Genomic DNA, 20,152 nt, shown 5'->3' on the forward strand with positions numbered 1-20,152 from the left:
ACCTTGAGGAAGGGCTCAGCCCCAAAATGTCGATATTATGACACCGTGAGACCAGCTGTGTTCCTCCATCATTTCTGTGTTTTGGCTGAAAGATCAACCCCCTTTTTCTCTCTCTATGGATATTAAATACTTTTCATACTGTCTTTTAAACTATCCTGGCAGTTGCTGAATTACAAAGATTATCAACTGCCATTAAATATTCGATGGGTCATCCAAATCTATTGTGCCCGACCATCTTGAAACATCCTTTGATGGGTGAATTGAGGACAAGGGGTCATAGTCTTAAAATTAGAAGTTATCCAATTGAAACAGAGAGGAAGAAGAACTGCTTTAGTCAGAGGGTCGTGGATCTGTGGAACTCACTGCTATACAAAGCAGTGGAGCCCAGATCACTGCGAGTATTTAAACAGGAAATAGACAAGTCTGCTCTGCCATTCTAATCATGGCTTTTTGGAGCAGCTCGTTGATGAGCCTACAGGGAATCGGCTGTTCTGAATTGGGTCCTGTGCAATGAGCCAGAGGTGATTAGAGAGCTTAAGGTAAAGGAACCCTTAGGAGGCAGTGATTACAATATGACTGAGTTCATGTTGAAAAGCTACAGTCCGACGTGTCAGTGTTTCAGTGGAGTAAAGAAAATTACAGTCACATGAGAGAGGAACTGGCCAAAGTCAAATAATGGGGCAAACAACAGATCAGAAATGGCTGGAGTTTCTGTGAGAAATGAGGAAAGTGCAGGACAGGCACATACCAAAAAGAAAGAAAATTGTGAATGGGGAAAAATGAGACAATTGTGGCTGACGAGGGAAGTTGAAACCAGCAAAAGAGAAGGCAGACAAGGAAGCAAAAGTAAGTGGGAAGATCGAGGACTGGGAAACCTTTAAAACTTAGAGATGACAATTAAGAAGGTGATTAGGAAGGAAAAGATGAATTATGAAAGGAGGTTAGCAAGTAACATCAAAGTGGATATTAAAAGCTTTTTTAAATATATAAAGTGTAAAAGAGTGACCAAAGTAGACATAGGACTGATAGAAAACAATGCTGGAGAGATTGTAATGGGAGACAAAGAGATGGCAGAGGAACTGAATGAATATTTTGGATCAGTCTTCACTGTGGAAGACATGAATAGCACACTGGACTCTCACGGCTCTCACGGAAGAGAAGTGAGGGCAGTCAAGATCATGAGAGAAGGTATTTGGGAAGCTAAATGGTCTAAGAGTAGATAAGTCTCACAGACCAGATTAAATGCATCCTCAGGTTCTGAAGGAGGTAGCTGTAGAGATTGTGGAGGCATTGATAATGATCTTCCAGAAATCAATGGAGTCTGGCAGGGTTTCGGTGGACCAGGGGATTGTGAATGTCACTCCGCTGGAGAAAATAGGGCAAAGCAGCAGAAAGGAAATTATAGACCTATTAGTCTGATGTTAGAGGTTGGAAAGCTGTTGGGAGTCGATTGTCAAGGTTGGGGTTACAGAATACCTGGAGGTATATTAAAAAATAGGCCCATGGCAACATAGATTCCTTAAAGGAAAATTATGCCTGACAAACCTATTGCAATTTTTTGAAGCAATCAAACCTAGAATAGACAGGGAAGGGGTAGAGGATGTTGTGTATTTGGACTTTCAACAGGACTTTGACAAGGTGCAAACACATAAGCCTACCAACTGCTAAAGATAAGAGCCCATGGAATTACAGATCAGGGATGTTGAGATTCTATGAAGCACTGGTGAGGCCTCACTTGGAGTACTGTGTACAGTTTTGGGTGCCTTATTTGAGACAAGATGTGCTGGCATTGGAGAGGGTTCAGAGAAGATTTACAAGAATGATATGAGGAACAATGTCTGCTCTTGGACTGTACTCAATGGAGTACCAAAGGATGAGGGGGACCTCCTAGACATATTCCAAATGCTGAAAGGCCTGGACAGAATAGATGTGGCAAGGATGTTTCCCATGGTAGGGGACTCTTGGACAAGTGGGCATAATTTCAGGATAAAAGGGCATCCATTTAAAAGAGAGATGTGTAAAAAATTTCTTTAGTCAGAGGGCCGTGAGTCTGGAACTTGTCGCCACAGGCAGCTGTGGAAGCAAAGTCAATGGGTGTTATGAGTTATGGGTAGAGAACCAGGGAGTGCGGCTGAGTGATTATATAAATACTTAAAGGAACTGGGTTTACTCACACCATCAATAGGATACTCGCTGGATGCAGCACAGCATGAAATCACACATCAACAGGCTCAAAGATAGTTTCTTTCCCACAGCCGCAAGACTCCTGAGGGAACCCTGTTCTGTGTTTTCCTGCTGTCGTTGCTTCGAACAAGTTGATTTTATTCATTGCAACACCGTGCTCTGTGTATGTGTGCTCTTTTTTATATATACAAGGCTGTATGTTAGCAGATTTTCAGATTTCAGATTTATTGTCAGAGTACAAACACATCATCATATACAACTCTGAGATTCTTTTTCCTGTGGGTGAGGCAGAATTAGCACTGGTAATTTGGTAAGTTGCTATTGGTAATGCAAAAAAAAACTGTACATAGCGTATACATGTAAACAAATAAAGAACTGTAAACAGATAACCAATGTAAACAAACTGACTGTGCAAATGCATAGAGAATAAAAAAATCCATGAAGTGCACGGGTCCTTAAATGAGTCCCTGATTGAGTTTATTGTTGAGGAGTCTGATGGTGGCAGCTGTTCCTGATCCTTGTAGCGTGAGCCTTGTGGCACCTCTACCTCTTTCCTGTATCAGAGTTGAATTGTTCAGACTGCTCACAGAAAAACCCTCCTCACTATGCCAGGTGTAAAGTGTCAAATACACAACACACAGACTTAAACTTGAGTTGATTTTTTGAACTCCAGAAAACAGGGAGGAAAGGGAAGTTGGTAAAACTGCTAGTCAGTTTGAGGGTGCATCACTGTGTGGTACAGGATCAGCTCAACCCAAGACTTCAAGAAACTCCAGAGGGCTCTGACCATGGCCCAGGCCATCGCACATGCTGCTATCTATAACTTCTACTGCTTTGAAAAGGAGCCAATATATTAAAAGATTCATCCCACCCTGGTCACATTCTCTTCACCCCCTTCACGATGCCAACATGGGCACGTCTCCATTCCAGCAATCGACATGAGGCAGTGTCTGATCCTCAAGGGCCGTCACCATGCAGACCATGGCTCTTCACAGTGCTGCAGAGGTACAGGAGCTTGAAGACGAGCACCCAATGGTACAAAAAGAGCTTCTTCCCCTCTGCCATAAATTTCTGAATGAAAAATGAACCCAGGGACTCCCTCACTTTCACTAATGTATTTATTCTTAAATGTAATTTCTAGCAATATTTGTACTGAGATACTGACGCAACATTACGAATTTTGTGGCATGTTCGTGACAATAAATTCTGATTCCCGTCAGGAAGAGAATCGTAAGTATGAGATCGCACACCAACAGTTTCTTTCTAGCCATTATCAGAACCTCTAAATAGAAAATATTAGGTTGCCTTGGCTTCATACCATTGCTCTCTCTCTCTCTATAACTCTGCACTATTCTACTGTCTTACTCATTGTCCTATGGATGAGATGTTTACTAGACTGATCGTAATTTAACCTCGATCACTGTATCTTGGCATATGTGACATAGGAGCAGAAATGGGCGATTGTTTATTGGTCAGATTATACTAATAGGGCTCTTCTGTGAGCAGTCAAACAGCTTAACTCTAATATACATGCAGTCATGTGAACTGGAAGAACAGGAGCACATTACAGAATATAATATTGGGGCAGCACGGTTGGCGTGGCGGTTAGCGCCATGCCTTTACAGTGTCAGTGATCAGGACTGGGTTTCAAATCCTGCATGCTCTATAACTTTTTCCTGTGTCTGCATGGGATTTCCCCAGGGACTTCGCGTTTCAAAACGTACAAGAGATGTAGATTAATTGGGTGTAAGTTGGGCGGCACGGACTTGTGGGCCAAAATGTCTCGTTAACGTGTCTAAAAAATCAATTAATTAAAAAAAGCTTTCATTGGTAGTTTTCGATAAGAAACCAGATAATTATTTTAAATGGGGCGGAAAAAATTGATGGCTATGCAGAAGTAGGCATTGAGACATAGAGACAGTGTTAGGTTGGCAGATAAATGGCTTCCTCTTGATGTATGATTTCAAATATTCACTATTCTGATCTCTTTGCTTGATCCTATGGGCACACCAGGTCCAATGAAAAGATCACCTGAGCATCATAATCTAACATAAAGGGATACACATTTATTAAGTTAGCATTCTCTGGCCTTGTTAACTCTTAGTCTAATCTTTCCTTTGGAAGCAAACCTATTTTAGCCTTAAATGATTCTGTCAAACTGTTAAGTGATGTTGTACTCAGTTACTCCAAGCCCAAATCCTGTCTGAACAACACAGTCGTTTTTTTTTTAATCACCTTAACACATCTCATCACTTTGATTCCATATTTTCATTTGGATTTAATGTGCTTGTTCACAATTATCTATTCATGTCATGCACGAGTTTCATCGAGGATAAATTTAAATGTGTCATCTTTGGCTCGTCGACAGCACTCTCACCTCACAGTCCGTTGATCTTGGGCTCAATGCACACTTTGGGGGCAGCATCATCAAGCAACTACAGTAAAATTCCATTAACCCGGTATACTGGGACTTTGGTGGTGCTGGACTGGCAGATTTTTAGACAATTGAATGCTTCTCCTATTAATACCCCCAAATGATTTTTACTCACCTTATCTTTTGATATTACATTGCTGTGCAATAAATTTGCCAGTGAACACATCAAGTTTCAAGGAAGCAGCGGTTCAATTCCATTCCAGTGACATAAACACAAAACTCTGAGCTGACATGCCAGTGCAGTATTAAAGGTGTACTAAGGTGTATATCCTTCTTTCAGATGGGATCTTAAACCAAAGCCCTGCCTGGTCTCTCACGTGGACATTAAAAAAGATATTGCAGCACAACTTTGGACTATCACAAAGGGAGATCCAGGGCATCCGAGCCAAAACTTATCTTTAATGCAAACATCCCACTTCAAGATCAAGTTTATTATCATCTGACTGTACATAGTCAACAGATGAAATAGCATTCTCCAGACAACATTGCACACACATACACATATATTTCTCACAGAGCACATAATGATCACATATATACAAGCATAAAAATCTAACATAAATATGCACAAATATTCTAGAATAATTTACTCCATTTCATTTACAAGAGACCCAAGGCTACAGAATAACATTCATCAATCTCATAGCCTGCGGGAAGAAACTATTCTCCAGCCTGACAGTCTCGACTTTGACGCTCCTGTGCCTCCTTCTTGATGGTAGTCAGTCAAAGATGCTATATAATGATAGGTATCATCAATAATTCTTTGAGTCCTATTTAAACAACACTCCCAGTGAATATCGTCAATAGAGGAAAGGGTGACCCCAGTTACCCTCTCGGCTGTTTTAATGATCTTCTGCATTGACATCCGGTCTGATGCTTTGCATCTACCATACCACACAATGATACAGCCCGAAAGGATGCTCTCAGTCGTGCTCCTGTAAAATGCTGTCAAGAGAGGGGCTGGTGGCCACATGATCCTTAAAATCTTGCCTGTCATGCTTCCTACTGGGATTACACTCAAAAATCCCCTGCCTTTAAAGCATTTCTTTCTTAAATTGAAAAACTGACTACATTTTAAAATGCAGATCATGGGCTGTAATAGCACTTTGGGGCAGCTTGTGATTTTGTGAACGGTTCTGAAGACGTGCCTTTAAGTCCTGGCTCGGGATGATTTACTTTGGTCTAGGTCCGTGATGAAAAAAATAATATTGCAAGTCCTTTCTGCAGAGTTGATCTCAACCTTCAAAGATATGAATTTGATGCACTGCCGCTTCAACATCGTGTTGAAAGGATGCACAGAAGGTTGGTTTAATGGTGCTTTCAAAATACTCCAGTAATGCACTACGCCTCCGACAGCACTGGGTGACAAGCTAAGATTTTTCACTCAAAATCCTTATGCTGAGCCACTCAAACTGCTGAAGTGAAATGGGCTGTCAAGTGTTGGAGAGAATCAATATAATAAATTCAAACCTGAGTATTGGCAGGACTCCGTCGAGTCTGACCAACATGAAAAATATATATAGAAAAGGGTGGGAATATTTAGACAAATGGGCAGCAGGATGTTCAAACACTTATTTTGCTTACTTTTCAAAGAGGATGTTCAAGCCTTTATAGGTCAATCAAGAATGGGGGTCAGACTCCATTTTAAGTGTTTAACCACAGGTCTGCTCCTGCGTGTGAATCACAACTGTGGGCACTCTATCCAGGCAGTGCATACTGAAATAAAAATAAAACACGTGTTTACCTGCTTCTCAGCGACAAAAAAATGCCTCACACTGTCATGATAATGAATATGTATGAGATGTACCGGAATTCACGTGGTATGAGAGAGAGATAAGAACACAAGCAAGAGAATAAAAGGAAACGGGAGAATAAAAGACACTCAGAAATTTACCTGATAAAACTTGTGTTTAATGTTTTATTAACTTCACATTTCGGGCCACAAATGTGACATTGGCGACGAGGATGAAAGAAGCTTGAAGAAAATTAAAGACTAAACAAGATTACAGAGGATTACAGACAACTTCAAGGTGATAAGAATTTTCTCTGTGTCTCAGTACTTTTGGGGCTGGAATATTTCCTCATGGCTGGTGCAGACAGTGACTTTCTAACACATTGCTCATTTTGACCCAACGGGTGATGCAAGCACTGTAAGTGTGAAGTGGAAGGCATGGCTGGAAGAATTTGAATCCTACGCCGACAGTCGTGGCCTATTTCTAGATACCGGTACGGTTGAACAAAAAGCGCAGAGAAGGGCGTTACTTCTTTTCACTGCTGGACCCGCAGTTCGGGAAACAATTAAGACACTTTTGAATACTGGAAGAAAGGATGAGTACCAGAAAGCGGTAGATGCATTAAATGCACACTATGTAGTGACACCGAATGCTACATTTCAATGCCATTTGTTTCGGAGAACGAGACAAGAAGATGGCCAGACAATTGCTCAGTACGTGACGAGACTACACCAGCTAGCTGTTGGATGCAATTACATGCCAGCTGATTTGGACAACCAATTATTGGATCAAGTCGTACAGCACTGTAGATCAGATAAACTCAGAAGACGTCTACTGGAAAGAGGGAGTGAGTTGGAACTCACCGATGCTTTAGCTATTGCTGCTGCATTAGAGGCTGTTGAAGGGCAATTTCATACCATGACCCTGAAAGACAACTCAAGCCAGCAAATTAAGAGGCTCTCACATCGCCATAATCAGCCAAGATATACGCCGACACATGATGTGGAGTGTTATTGATGTGGAAACCGAGGTCACTTTGGAAAAGACCCATATTGCCCGGCCAAAGGCAAAGTTTGCAGAAAGTGTGGAAGTAAGGCAAAGAAGTGCAAAAGCAAGTCCAAAGCAGACCAGAAGAGGAAGAGTACAACTTCCAAAGCCTGGGGGAAAGGAAAGTATCCCGGAAAGAAAGATACCATTCGCCAGATAGACGGTGACGATGATGATACCCAGGAGGGACAGAGTTGTTACCAATTTACGTTGAATGAAGTACATCATGAGAAGGTCTCAGTTACCATTGGTGGAGTGACAGTGCAGGTCATTGTAGACTCAGGCAGTGACAGTAATGTGATTGATCGACATTTATGGGAGAAGTTGAAAAGGAAAAAGATCATCTGTACCTCAAAGAAGTGTTCCAAGAAACTATATCCATACACAGCAACCAAGCCATTGCAGACCATTGGATGTTTTACTGCAACTGTTGAAGCTGGAGATAAGTACACTGAAGCAGAGTTTATGGTCATAGAAGAGAGGGGAGAACCATTGCTGAGTAGAAGCACAGCGCAAGACCTGGCAATACTTCATATTGGAGCTTGTGTCAATTCAATTCAGTCATACGAGGATATGAAGCAAGAATTCCCCGCAGTCTTCCAAGGAGTAGGAAAGCTGAAAGGTCGACAATTGAAGCTAGCGGTAGATGAAACGGTCAAACCCAAAGCACAACCAATGCGCCGAACTCCGTTTGGACTTCGTGGGAAAGTCGAAGCCAAAATTAAAGAATTGATCACACAAGACATTATAGAACCGGTGGAACATTCGACACAATGGGTCAGTCCCGTAGTGATTGTGCCCAAACCAAAGGGTGACATAAGACTATGTGTTGACATGAGAATGGCCAATGAAGCTATAATTAGAGAACGACACCCTATACCAACAGTGGAGGAAATACTTCAAGAACTAACTACCAGCAAGGTATTCTCAAAAATTGATCTGAAATGGGGCTATCATCAATTAGAGCTGGATCCAGGATCCCGAGATGTAACTACATTTGTGACTCACTGTGGATTGTATCGTTACAAGAGACTATCATTTGAAATTAATGCAGCTTCGGAGATCTACCAGTATGAAATCCATCGAGTGATTCAAGGCATTCCTGGAGTTGCCAACATTTCTGATGACATCATAGTCCATGCACCAACGAAGGAAGAGCATGACAAACGGTTGAGGCGTGTACTATCTAGACTACAGGAGGCAGGCCTTACCGTGAATGGAAACAAGTGCCAGTTCGGTGTGTCAGAAATGGACTTCATGAGACACAGACTTACACGGGAAGGACTAAACCCTGCAGAGGCCAGGGTGAAAGCTATTGCAGAGGCACGTGCACCTCAGAACGCAACAGAGGTGAGGAGTTTCCTAGGATTGGTCAATTTTTGTGCAAAGTTCATTCCTAATTTCGCTACAGTGGCAGAACCACTAAGGAAACTAACCAGGAAAGGTGTACCATTTCATTTTGGATCTGAGCAGAAGAAAGCGTTCACAGCGCTGAAGCAAAGCCTGACTGATGCAAAAACTCTTGGATATTACGATCCGGCGGCATCAACCAAAGTCATAGCGGATGCCAGCCCGGTTGGTTTAGGAGCCGTGTTGGTCCAGATGCATGATGGAGGACCGAGAATCATTGCCTATGCCAGCAGATCGTTATCAGATGTGGAAAGAAGATACTCTCAGACAGAGAAAGAAGCACTCGGACTTGTATGGGCCTGTGAGAGGTTCCATGCATATTTATACAGCATTGAATTTGAACTCATCACAGATCATAAACCATTAGAGGTGATCTATGCACCTAGATCCAAACCATGTGCCAGAATAGAGAGATGGGTACTCAGACTACAACCCTACAAATATAAAGTGATCCACATAGCAGGGAAAGCAAACATTGCTGATCCGCTGTCCAGATTGGTGAAGGATGGATGTCCACAATCCAAGTCAGAATTGGGAACAGAAACAGAGAGCTTTGTATGCTTCGTAGCTACTCAGGCGACACCGAAAGCTGTGACTACGAAGGAAGTCGAGAGAGAATCTGAATGTGATCCAGAACTCAAGGAAGTAAGAGAATGCATACAGAGTGGACAATGGGACAAGTGTACTCACAAGGCTTACATTCCCATTAGAGACGAACTTTGTTGCATCGGACAGTGTGTATTAAGAGGTTGCAGATTGGTGATTCCGCAAAGATTGAGACCGAAGATCGTATCCTTAGCGCATGAAGGACACCTAGGCATTGTTGGTACCAAGCAAAACCTCAGAACCAAGGTATGGTGGCCAGGTTGTGATAAAGACGCAGAGAAATTTGTTAAAACTTGTCACGGATGTCAAATCACAAGTAGGAGTAATCCGCCAGAACCAATCCGGAGTACGCAACTCCCGACAGGACCATGGATCGACGTAGCTGTTGATTTTCTTGGACCTTTACCGACGGGTGAATCAATTATGGTAGTGATAGATTACTACTGCAGATACTATGAGTACGTGGTGTTGAAGTCCACAACCACTGAAAAAACAATACAAGCGTTAGCAGAGATATTCGCAAGATATGGATTACCTGTTACATTATACTCTGACAATGGTCCACAATTGTTTTCAGAGACATTTGCGGAATACATGAGGACCACAGGTATCCACCATCATAAAGTAACTCCGAAATGGCCGCAAGCCAATGAAGAAGTAGAGAGACAAAATCAATCCATTGAAAAACGATTGAGGATTGCACACGCAGAAGGACAAAATTGGCGAGAAGCATTGCTATCTTATGTGGCTGTCTATCGAGCAACGCCTCATGCAACCACTGGAAAAAGTCCTGCAGAAGCATTTTTTGGGAGAAAAGTCCGCACAAAAATGCCAGAAATAAAGGAAATCCGAGACGACCAGGAGATGAGGGACCACAATACTGAAAAGAAAGGTGCAGCAAAGCTGTACACAGATTCGAAACGTGGAGCCAAGTACTCAGACATCATGCCAGGAGATAATGTTCTAGTGAGGCATGAAACTGGTGGTAAGCTAGACACACCTTATTACCATCAACCCTATACTGTCGTATCCAGAAGTGGCAGTATGGTGACAGTCAAGTCTCCGACTGGAGTCCTGTATAAGAGAAATATATCAGGTGTAAAAAGGTACCAGTCCAGAGATACATCGAGCGAAGAGGTTGAAAGGCCAATACGAGATGCTGAAACTGAGAGACCTGATGATGTTCCAGAGGCAGTTACTAGCACTCCTGATGAAGTGACTAGAGCGCCAGAAACACCCGAAGCCGTGGCGAGCAGTATTTCCGACGCCGAGAGTGAACAACCGAGAAGCGACGACAATATCGCAGGCAGGCCAAAACAAAACCGGAAAGTGCCCAAACGATACGAAGACTTTGTGCCATAGTTTTAATAAGAACTTTGGGACAGTGTTTTAATCTTATATCATAAAGTGCATGTATGAATGCTGTAGGAAGTAAACTTTATGTAGTTGAGTTATAGTATTACCATTAGTTACGATGTTTGTATGTTTCCGAGGGATATTGGTAAGTGAAGGTAAAGTTTATTTCTGATTAAAGGAGGGATGTCATGATAATGAATATGTATGAGATGTACCGGAAGTCACGTGATATGAGAGAGAGATAAGAACACAAGCAAGAGAATAAAAGGAAACGGGAGAATAAAAGACACTCAGAAATTTACCTGATAAAACTTGTGTTTAATGTTTTATTAACTTCACATTTCGGGCCACAAATGTGACACACACCAAGTTTGAGCCTCGTACAATTACTGAAACACAGGTTTTTGAATAATATGTCATTAAACCCACAAAGCCAAAAATCTGACCATCAGGCCTTGCTTTAAAAATAAAAATATCTGTGAGTTTAAATACATGTACACTTTTCAGATGTTGCTTGTATTCCAATGGTTGTGAGAATAATCCAGATGTCAAGCTTCTATGAGAACAAATGGAGATGATCTCATCAATGGACACTATTCTTTTTTTTTCAAAATTTATTTATAGTATCTCCATACATTCATTTCAAATTGACTTAGTATAATATTACATAATAGATACTAAATCATTTTCAAATTTTCACCCCCCCCCCACCTCCCCTTCTTTCTTTCTTTGGCTTGGCTTCGCGGACGAAGATTTATGGAGGGGGTAAAAAGTCCACGTCAGCTGCAGGCTCGTTTGTGGCTGACAAGTCCGATGCGGGACAGGCAGACACGATTGCAGCGGTTGCAGGGGAAAATTGGTTGGTTGGGGTTGGGTGTTGGGTTTTTCCTCCTTTACCTTTTGTCAGTGAGGTGGGCTCTGCGGTCTTCTTCAAAGGAGGTTGCTGCCCGCAAAACTGTGAGGCGCCAAGATGCACGGTTTGAGGCGTTATCAGCCCACTGGCGGTGGTCAATGTGGCAGGCACCAAGAGATTTCTTTAGGCAGTCCTTGTACCTTTTCTTTGGTGCACCTCTGTCACGGTGGCCAGTGGAGAGCTCGCCATATAACACGATCTTGGGAAGGCGATGGTCCTCCATTCTGGAGACGTGACCCATCCAGCGCAGCTGAATCTTCAGCAGCGTGGTCTCGATGCTGTCGACCTCTGCCATCTCGAGTACTTCGACGTTAGGGATGTAAGCGCTCCAATGGATGTTGAGGATGGAGCGGAGACAACGCTGGTGGAAGCGTTCTAGGAGCCGTAGGTGGTGCCGGTAGAGGACCCATGATTCGGAGCCGAACACCTCCCCTAACCCCTTAGGAAACCACCTTGTGGTGGTTAATTCCCAAAAACCCAAATGGGTGTGGTATAAACCACAAGTGGCCTATGACTTTCGGGAGCAGGAGTACCATCCCCTCCCCCCCCCCCACCCCAGGCAGACAAAATACACGTATAAACCGAAAAATCATCATTTCTTATATCCATAAAACCCCGGTCCATCAATTTAACCAATCTTATTCATAAACTCTTTTTTTTGAAAATCCAAACTTGATATTAAATTTTGCACCCTTTCCACCCTCCCAACACTGAGTTAAACATTGTTTACAATCAATAAAAGCTTTTTTTAAAATTTTTTTTCAAGTCTTCCTGAATTTCATCCACTGAATTAAAACACCTCTGAACATCCCAGTTCAACACCGAATCTTCCATTCTTCTCAGTCTCAAGTTGAATTTGTAGCTTACTTTCAAAAAAAGTTTTTTTTCAAATCTTTTAAAATTTTCTTGAACATAATTCCTTTGGTCTTGATCTTCTAAAGCATCAATGTTATTCAGAAGTTCTTTCTTCTGTGTTTCCCAATTTAATACCAAATTTTCCACTTTGTCAATCTTCTCAATGTTAAGTTGAAATTATTGTTTATTTTCAAGAAAAACTTATTCAAAATTTTTAACTCTTCTTGGACATTGCTCCTTCGACTTTAATTTTATTAATCATCAATCTTGTTCATAGTTTCTTTCTACTGAATTTCCAAATTTAATAATAAAGTTTCCGTTTTTTTCCAATTTTCTCAATATTAAACTGATCTTGTTTAGTTTAAAAAAAAACCTTTACAAAACTATTAAAATCTGTTTGCAATGTATGCATACTCACAGATAATAAATTCACTCTTCCAATATTCCATCCAAAAAAAAATCACTGATAAACCTTATTGCAGGTCAAGGAGTTCCATATATATGTTTATCTTCAGAAAATATTTCAAATATTTCAAATCAACATTCGTCGCCATCTTTCAAAAAGGAGTCCGAAATCAACTTTAATAAGTTCTGTTCTTGAGAAAATTCCAGCACCAACTCTGGGCAAATAGGTCAAATTTCTTCCAAAGTCAAAGAATGTAATTTTGTTCTGTATTTATAGATAATAAATTCATCCTTCCGATATTCCATCCAAAAAAAATCACTAATAAACTTTAATGTTATCTGGATTTTTAAAACTCACGGGCAACCAATGCCAATTACTGCAATTTATCTTCATACAATATTTCCAATCAATATTCATCTCCATCTTTCAGAGGGGTGTCCAAGGCCAGCTTATCTGACAGTCCAATTAATGAGCTCCGTTCTTAAGAAAATTCCAGCCTTGACTCCGTGGTTCTGTCTGGGCAAGTAGGCCGAGTTTCTTCCAAAGTCGGAGAGTGTAGTTTTGTTCTGTATTTGAACTCTATTTTCCTTAATCTTTGTTGCCATTTTAAACTAAAAACAATTGATAAACAAAACAAAGACTTTTAACAGAAAAGAAATATTCTTAAAACGGGTATTTATATAACTGCCTGGGGGAGACCGGGAATGCACGTCCGCTCCCTACGCCATCTTGCCACGCCCCCCCCCCGACACTATTCTTTTTGATGAACGAGAAAGACCTCTGACAACTCTCAATGTTGGTCATGCATGACCAACATGACCAAGGGTATTAAAGGTTACGGAGAGAAGGCGGGGACGGGGTACTGAACTTTAAGATCAGCCATGATCTCGTTGAATGGCGGAGCATGCTCGAATTACCTACTCCTGCTCCTATCTTCTATGTTTCTATGTTTCTATGTGGGTTAAAAATAACTGAATGTAGTGTCCCTAAATAGCCATGAACCTGGAAGTAAAAGATTTACTTGATACTAACTAATTAAATTACTGCACTGTATAAGCTGCTCATATCCTCCACACGAGCCTCTGTTTAACCTTTATCACCTAATCCCTTTGCTGCATCTTTCATCTTTATCAACCTCTCCAGCCTCTCCTCAAAGGCATCAATGTAATTTGCCTCAATCTCTCCTTGCAGTAGCAGAACCAAACTACAACTCTGGGAAATGAGGTTTCTCCACGATATATCAGTTCATGGAATGTGGGCGTTGGTGTCATCGATGATTGCGACATTTATGATCAATTCCTAATTGTCCCTGAACTAAGCCAGCAGTTAAGAATTTTCATTTACGTACATGCCCAGATTAGGGAAAAAGTTTAGATTCCTCCTCTGGAAGATATTAACAAAGAAGGTGAGCACGGTTACCATTGCTGATACAACTTTTTGTAGCCTGATCATCCTTTTGAAATACAATGAAGGGGACAGGAAGTAGGTGGATTTCTCAGAAAAGAGCAAGATCTCCAACTGGAGCAGTCAAATTTAGCTCCTTTCCCTCCAAACCAAAGAGGTGGCAGTTCTTTTGGTGAAAAAAACCTGGCAACACACAGGTCAGAGAGGAGGTTAGAAAGAAATATCTTTAAAGAGGAGAGGCACAGATGTTTAGGAAGGCAATTCATGATTAGAATGGGCAAAGGTTAGCCATTATTTTGAGATGGTTGATGGGCACTGCTATCCACCATCTTTATATACATGCAATTAAAGCGAATCCAAACCTTCCCTCTCCCAAATGACCGTGGCTGTAAATTAATGAAGCAGTCGGTCACACCTCCTTTCCTTTGGCACCTGATATAGATGCTAGGCCAACTGATGGGTTGAAATAAGTCCAAACAGCAAGTCCAAAATAAGTAATGGAAGGGCATCAGTATTTCTTAGTAAATTCATAGATTTTAAAATGACATTAAACTCACAATCACACAAGGAAGGTCAATACCAAGAGGCAAGGACTTCAGAGGAGGGTTAAATGCAAGTTTCAGAAAGAGACACTGGATTATCTGTCACCTGACGAGAAGAACCAAACATTACCGCAACATATGGCTTGCTATCAGGAATAGCTAAAAATAGACGAGAAAAATCACATGCTTCAGTTAAATCTGGCCGAATGCTGATGTCTCAAAGTTGTTTGTGTCAAGAACAGTTATTAAAGCACAAACATCTCTTGATAAAGAACACGGAATTCAGCCTTCAACCAGTTACTTCAGATGGCCTTAGTTTTGTTTTATTTCAGAAACAGCTGCACTATGAATTATTTGAAAGTTGGGCAAATCTTTCTATACCTTCCACTCTCCCCCCTCCTCCCCCACCAAACTCTCTAGATACTGAAATGCAAACCTCAAGTCCAAACCTTACCAAGGCTTGATCGGACATCCATAAGGATGCAAAGCGGATATCTGAACTCAAGGGAGCCAAGAGGCAGAGTGGAATGCTGAGGTCAAGATTGTTTCTGTCACATTCTTATTGAGTGGTGGAACAAGTTGGAGGACACAATTGACCCAAACCTGCCCCAGAAATTCATCAAGGAGCACATGTTATCACTGCTCTTGATCCCATGAGAGCAGAGTTAACTGGAAAATAGAGCCAGGTCAGATCTGGTACATGGAGTCATCACAGACACAAAAAATAATGGTTGTACTTGTCACAAGAATATCAACTCAGCCCCAGAATGACATAGTGGTAGACCTTCAGGAAAGCAGTTTCAACAGTAACTTGTATAATATTAATTACTCTTATGGTAAAATTACTGACAAGTTCCAACTTCTGCTCTGATCATAACCCCTTAGACAATGAAGCAGCCTGGGCCAGGGAGATTCAGAGCCAAGATAATGCTGCAGAGTGCCTGACAGCTACCAAATAACATCTGCATCATTAAACAATAGCCACCTCGGTCAAAAAAAAGTCCAGTCACTTTCCTGAGACCTTTAATGGAATACCTATTTCAAGACTCTCTTCACCATTTTAGGGCCTCAGAATTCCCCAGTGGTTAAAAAAAACTCTCATGTTAAAGCAAACTCCTTTAGTTTTATACGAGGCTCCTCATCTCTACTCCTCATCCCACTGAAACTCCAGCAGCTACATTCCATCATACAGATTACCAATATGCATCAGAACTTTCCTTCTGCCAAGAGAGGAAACTGTTTAAGTAGCAAAACACAGGGATCAACTTGGTGGAAGTAGTGGATGGCCAGAATTTGAAGGTGGAGAAGAAATCAGAGGTGTGGGAACCGGGATATCCTTGGGAAGAGGCAGCAGCAAGGGAAGAATTATCCTTGGTCAGGCAGAAGATCAGGTGGGGATTGTTGGACATGTGTTTGAGGCCCCCCAACGTTACCAGCAGTGAGGTACAAGGAAAGAACTGCACGCAAAATACAAGACCCACCTGCCAGAAGGTTGATATCTTGGAAAGCCAGTCCCCTTTAACTGAGGATACATACATAGCATTACATTAAATTTAAAGCACAGAAATACACCATATGACCCGATGAGCCAAGATCTGTTGAGAGCAGGATTTCTATTTCTTGCCTTTATTTAAGAAAATAGAAAAAGAGAATCAAATCATCGTCGAATCTCCACTATTTATTGCTGCCCATTCCTCAGAGTCTATCCCTCAACAAAACCGGTCATCAATTATGAAATTCAACACTGCTTTCAGTATGGCATCATAGCCTTTGATGGTCCAAGGTAAACAGAGTTGAAAGATCAATCTAATATTAATCCCACCTTCTTCTACACTTATGGGACTTGGACTACCTTTAACAGGTTCCCCAAACTACTCAAGAGGTAGGTTCAGCATTGGTCTAAAGGTAGAAAATCACTGGGCTGATATGGCTCAGCTCAGGTTGAGCCTACTCAAATGGTAACCACAGGTTGGAAGGCACCAAGTTCTTGCCATCGACGCATACACACAAAGGAGGACCATCACTTGATGCCTCATGCACAGTAATCATGTTGCAAACATAGCCATGTCAAGCACAACACGCCAATGCTGAACTGCTTGTCAAGACATGGATAAAATTCGGAGCATTAAAATGTTACCATAACATAGGTGCAAATAGTCTAATCGAGACTGCACACTTCGCACCAGTTGTCTATTTAAAATTCAGAGCTGCGAATCATAACTAGGAATATTAATATGATACAGCCTTAAAACACAAAAAGCATAGAATATGAGCAAGGTAAGAGCACAGCCAGTAGATCTGCATTAGAGAGGAAGAAAAAACAATAAGCCAGGAAGTACGATCACTTCAAATGACCGAATAGTACAATTCAGTGTGACCTGTTAACATTGGCAGTAACCATGGTAAATATGGGCATAATGGAAAAGATGACAAGATGTACGTGGAACACAAGATTTGTATGTACGATCATTGTGAAGCAAAATTCAAACTTGCACGTGTCCAACAACTCCTTTGTTAATCTGGTCTCCCTCTCCCTCATTGGAGCAATGTAAAATACATCAGACAGTTGATACAAGCGAGAAATCATCCCCCAGTGTCTGAACACAGCAAAAGGCAGCCACCTCCCCTATCAGTGCACCTGAACTTTTGGTTGAATTTTCGAGGAGTGAGAACAGTAGCAATCCCTGAAAGTGCCAGGTTCCAAAGTATAGTGAATTGCTTTTGTTTCCCTTAAATCAATTTTGACTCTCCCATTTACCATCTGATTGAGGAGTGAAAGCAGAATGTGAATTCACCATTTGAGATTACATATGGTGATTTTATCAGTCAGACAGATTGTAACCATGATTCATTTTTGTTAACTGCCTAATGTCTGATGCTCAGAAACATATTATCAATTTCTAATCACAACAACTGGATCATTCACAGGCAGCATTTTCAAAATCGAAGAATCTCCGCTCACACCAGCTTCAGCAAAGATTTCTGCAAACTGTTCAGCATTTCAAGTACGCCTGACAGTGCTACCAAGCAGAGTCAACACATTTCATTTCCCAAGAAGTTTCTTGCTGCTAGTTCATCCAACATCATATTTATCAGAGAAATGTCTACTGGATCAGGCAGCCCTTGAAACCAGCTCTAACATCAGAATGAAATGCAAAATATTTTTGTTTTTATATGACATGATAGCAAACTGCAGACATCTGCTTGTGAAAATTTCATGCACAAGAGAATAAAGGGCGAATCAATGACAAAATATTGGGAACTGGGGTCAGAATTTATACAAACTCTGGCTAAAGCGAAAATTGAGGAGTTCATTTAGAAACAATAAAATTTCAACATTAAGTGAACTAACATCGGGCTTTACACAGAGTAGAAACTAGGGAACTCGAGCAAACTCTTCGGAAAAGGCAAAACGCACAAATTAAACGCAACCTGTCAATGTTTTCATTGGAAATCAGAGATTCAATTGCGTTGCAATTCACTGACGGTTAGCCGCCATTCACCAAGTTGAAACAGTGAAAGAGTAGTTAAAACATTCACCAAGGGGGAATGGTGGGAATATCAGCTCCAAGAATACATTTCTACAGCAAAAGTACTACTAATTGGCAGCAGATGATTTAAGATTTATTTCTCCTTTGTAGCAGGTCTCATGATGCACAGCTTCACTGAATAACAATCTAGCACAGCAGGACCTCAGAGTACAAGTTGAACAGAGCGATGTGGCGCTTATCCCAATTTGAGACACGCAATACTTCAGTATATCCAGCAAACACATTCAGCAATTCACATGGGCGGTCCATGGAGATCTGCCTCGGTCAATCCAATAACATTTTAATCCTATGTCAGTAAGTTAAAAAGAAACTTACTTGGCCAAAGAAGTGAAGAAGATTTAAACCAGAAACCTGCTGGGATACATCCTGAATTTCCTCTTTCATATAAAATTGCAGCATGACTGCAAGTTGCCCAAGGCCTTCTTTCGTCTCCTCGCTCATCTCTTTGATATCTGTAAGGGAATGAACAAACGTGCCATCAACCACAAAAAAAAAGAATGTCTCATGGCAGCTGTTCTGTCTCGATGCATCTACTCCCCGGCTCAATTGGAAGAAGGTGCAAGCATATATCTTTACGGCTTTGACAGGTAAATAACACACATTGAGCAGGCAACAAGCTACTGCCACTCATCGCAATGTACCAAGGAAAGTTGGAGAGTAACATTCTGGACAGGTAATCAATCTGAATGGTGGCATTCTATGGGAAGGTATTTGTTTTCTTTAAACCTTTGTGGTGAGGATTGGAGCAATTTGTTTCCGTTGCAATGAGACAGCGGCCAGTAGCTAAAATAGTAAATCATGCCAGGAAATGTCCTTGTACCACAAAGCTAATGCATGATGGATTCATGGATGAGCACCCTGTGATTTGTTGGGAGTTTATAAGGTCAGCGTGTGCGATCTGCCTGTTTGGAAGGTTCGGAGGCAGATATTGAGGAAAAACATTGAAGGGGACTGCACAGAAAAAAAAAATTATTTCACCCAGGCATTCATTGTTAATATTTCTCTCCCAAATGCAATATATATATATATATATATATATATATAAAACCAGATAACAATTACAGCACAGAAACAGGTCAACTTGGCCCTTCTAGTCCATGCCGAACAATTTCGCCCACTTAACCCCAACGACCTACACTCAACCCGTAACATTCCATTCCTTTCACATCCGTATACGTATCCAACTTCTCCTTAACTGCTAATGTTGAGCCTGCCTCCACCACTTCGTCTGGAAGCTCTTTCCACACACCCACCACTTCATGAGTAAACTCATGCTTCATCCACACTTTTTCCCCCTCACCCTCAACTCATTTGTATCTCCCCCTTTCTTAAAGGAAAAAAGCCTCTCCACGTCAACTCCATCTATACCCCTAATAATTTGGCATTTTTAAAAACATAAACCTAGAACACTTTACTTACACTTGCTGCCTTGTTCTAAACCTCCCTGATTAATCTTGCATCTGCGAATACTCACGTTTGACTTCCCTAAAGCCTGAAAATATCAATCAATCCTAACCCAACATTTCATCACTTTGAACATTAAATTCTATCACATTCAGGGTGCACTATATGACAGGCAGGTAGATATAGAACATACAACAAACAACACTAGAGCACAGTACAGGCCCTTTGGCCCTTAATGTTGTGCTAACCTATATATTCCGACCCAAAAAATCTAAACCCTTCCTACCTCGTAATCCTCGATTTTTCT

General features: G+C 41.3%; 1 protein-coding gene and 1 long non-coding RNA gene across 2 annotated transcripts in view; one reads left to right on the forward strand and one right to left on the reverse strand.

The window, feature by feature from the left end:
* The window catches only part of smyd3 (SET and MYND domain containing 3), a 949,011-nt gene that overhangs the window by 618,824 nt on the left and 310,035 nt on the right, over positions 1-20,152 (reverse strand). The window contains exon 5 of the mRNA XM_069930861.1: positions 18,757-18,893. Within this exon, the coding sequence (XP_069786962.1) occupies positions 18,757-18,893 (137 nt within the window). The remainder of the gene's footprint in view (positions 1-18,756; positions 18,894-20,152) is intronic.
* LOC138760363 (uncharacterized) overlaps positions 1-20,152 on the forward strand; it is a 34,048-nt gene that overhangs the window by 12,981 nt on the left and 915 nt on the right. The window contains exon 2 of the long non-coding RNA XR_011355567.1: positions 18,532-19,028. This is a non-coding gene — a long non-coding RNA (uncharacterized lncRNA). The remainder of the gene's footprint in view (positions 1-18,531; positions 19,029-20,152) is intronic.

This window comes from Narcine bancroftii, chromosome 4 (assembly GCF_036971445.1).
Source record: "Narcine bancroftii isolate sNarBan1 chromosome 4, sNarBan1.hap1, whole genome shotgun sequence".
Lineage (NCBI taxonomy): Eukaryota > Metazoa > Chordata > Chondrichthyes > Torpediniformes > Narcinidae > Narcine > Narcine bancroftii.